At 35.0% G+C, this 2,721-nt stretch overlaps 1 protein-coding gene across 1 annotated transcript in view; it reads left to right on the top strand.

Moving 5' to 3' along the window:
• The window catches only part of LOC107654411 (cingulin-like), a 15,801-nt gene extending 13,963 nt beyond the window's left edge, over positions 1-1,838 (top strand). The window contains exons 14-18 of the mRNA XM_016441457.1: positions 154-266; positions 682-823; positions 904-1,040; positions 1,498-1,600; positions 1,706-1,838. Of these exons, the coding sequence (XP_016296943.1) occupies positions 154-266; positions 682-823; positions 904-1,040; positions 1,498-1,600; positions 1,706-1,765 (555 nt within the window). The 3' untranslated portion in view covers positions 1,766-1,838. The remainder of the gene's footprint in view (positions 1-153; positions 267-681; positions 824-903; positions 1,041-1,497; positions 1,601-1,705) is intronic.
• The last annotated feature ends 883 nt before the right edge of the window (positions 1,839-2,721 follow it).

Genomic DNA, 2,721 nt, shown 5'->3' with positions numbered 1-2,721 from the left:
ACCTTCTATATAGGGTGTTGAACGGACACTGGTGTTGCTGAGGGAATCCGGAATGTTCTTTAGTCAATAGACTGCAATATTAGGTTGTATATACTAATATTAACATTTAGTCATGTACTAATTCAAAATGATTTTTGTTTGCTGTACGAGCAGCTCCAACAAAACATTGAAGACTTGAGGAACAGACTAACCAGCAATCAACAGGAGACCGACTCTCTGAGGACAGAACTTCAGCTAGCTCTAGTCAGAGTGGATGCTGAGAGAAGGTACAGAGGTCCAGGGTTATTACAGTTAATGAAAACTAAAACCATAAAAAGAAAAAAAAAATGTGTTACTTGAAATAAAATAAACATTAACTGAAAAACCCTTAAACTATTAAGGCAACATTTCTCTTTTAATTTAGTTGAACTTGATGTACTAAAATAACTAAAACTGAAATAAAAATTAATAAAAACTATATAGACATATATATATACAGTATATAAAACTAATAAAAATGACAAAGGACTAAAACAAAAATATATATACAGTATATATAAAAAAAAAACGATATTAGTATCTCAGTGTTACACTGCAGAGAGTTCTGAGAGAACACTAAAGAATTTAAAATGCTTACTTGAGTGATTAAAAGTAACAAGTTTGGAAGAGATTCTTCATTATTTCCTCTATTTTGTTTTCCAGTAAATACAACGACAAGCGAATCCACTACAAAAACAAGCTGAGCCGGGCCAGAGGGGTTTACCTGAGAGAGACGGGGTGGCGTGACGAAAAAATAAAAGACCTGGAGAAAGAGGTTTTTATTGTGGGGAAACAGGAGGAAAAGGTACAGTAACATGGCAGGCTGGGTAAAAATATTAAAAACTGTGTCACCTTTAAATGATGATGATGCCTGCTCCTCATCAGACGGCACAGATGATGAAGACGGTCACATCTGAAAATGAGAGTCTGCTTCAGAAGAACAGAGAGCTTCTTTTACAGCTGCATGACTTTGAAGAGGCACAGAAAAATGCTTCGGATGTGATTTCCACCATGCAGATGAGGTACTTTTAGTTGTAAATGTACACTACCGTTGTAAAATGTTTGGGGTCAGTTTGATTTTTAAAACAGAAATTATTCAATTCAAAAGATTTCTAACAAATGCTGTTCTTTTGAACTTTCTATTCATCAAAGAACCCTAAACAATAGTATCTTAGCAGCAAAAATAGTTTATTGAGCAGCAAATCAGCATATTATACTGATTTCTGAAGGATCATGTGACACTGAAGACTGGAGTAATGATGCTGAAAATTCAGCTTTGCATCATAGTAATAAATTACATTTTAAAATATATTCACATAGAAAAAAAACATTTTAAAATATAATATTGCACAAATAAATTCAGCTTTTGTGAGCATAAGAAACCTCTTTCAAAAAAATTCTTACTGACCCCAAACTTTTGACCAGTAGTTTCCTTTTTGCAATCCATCCATCGATCAAAACATTGTTTAACTTCCTCAGGATAAATTTGCTTGAAGAAGAAAATATTCAGCTGAAGCAGACAACAGCACAAATGTCGGAGCGCATGGAATGCCTGATGATACTGGCCGAGACGAACTGCGATGCAAGTACAATCCTTGAACAAGTACATTGCTTTAGATCTAATTTTCAGGTTTACAAATTAAAAATGCTGATAGTTTAGGTGATCTTTGTTCACATTCTACTGCAGGAAGTCACTGCCGAGAGTCGTGTCATAGAGGGCGAAGACCAAACTACTCTTCCTACATAAATATCTTCAGTTTTCTTTCCAGTGTAAATTAAATTATTTTTGTAAACCTAAATATTTCTAAATAAAGGTCTCATCCCATTGTTTTGTGTCTATGTAATCTACAAAAAAAACAACTTTTCCTCATGTGAGAACATAACTGACATAATGACAGGGCAGTGAGTCAATAACAAGAAAACGCTCCCTTATGTGCCGTCTTCTAGTCTTCCAGACTCTCGCAAACTTTTCAAGCCCCACTTCACCGACACAAAACCAGAAATGTGTTGCTTTTAACTCATTATAATGGATATCATTTAGCATTCTTTTTTTATTAGTCATTTTTTAACAAAAGGGAAAAACAAATGGTGAAAAAGTTGAACTCACTGGCTTACCTAATAGTATATAAGCAGGATTTCACAAACAGGAAGTGTGGACTGCTCTAATCCGGCAGAAGTTCTCTTCTTTGGTTACTTGCCATAATGCAGACGGCTTCATTTGAAGGAATAGTTCACCCAAAAAATTACAATTTGCTGAAAATGTACTCTCCCTCAGGCCATCCAAGCTGTAGACGTAGTTTGTTTCTTCATGGAAAAAGATTTGGAGAAATTCAGCATTCCATAACTTGCTCACCAATGGATGCTCTGCAGTGAATGGGTGCCGTCAGAATGAGAGTCCAAACAGCTGATAAAAACATCACAATAATCCACAAGTAATCTACACCACTCCAGTCCATCAGTTAATGTCTTGTGAAGCCAAAAACTGTGTTTGAAAGAAACAAATCCATCAAGATGTTTTTAAATTCAGACCATCACTTCTGACCCAAATATGGGTCTAACAGCTTGATCTGTGCGGATTTCTCCTGATTCAGAACCAACATTGTTATGGATTATATATATTTTATCTGGAAGCAATGGTTTAAAGTTAAAACACTGTAATGATGGATTTGTTTCATACAAACACACAGCTTTTGGCTTCACAAT

Source organism: Sinocyclocheilus anshuiensis, unplaced genomic scaffold, assembly GCF_001515605.1.
Source record: "Sinocyclocheilus anshuiensis isolate Anshui unplaced genomic scaffold, SAMN03320099.WGS_v1.1 scaffold527, whole genome shotgun sequence".
Taxonomy (NCBI): Eukaryota; Metazoa; Chordata; class Actinopteri; order Cypriniformes; family Cyprinidae; genus Sinocyclocheilus; species Sinocyclocheilus anshuiensis.
Note: the sequence above shows the minus strand (reverse complement) of the source record. Positions and strands in the feature narration are given on the sequence as shown.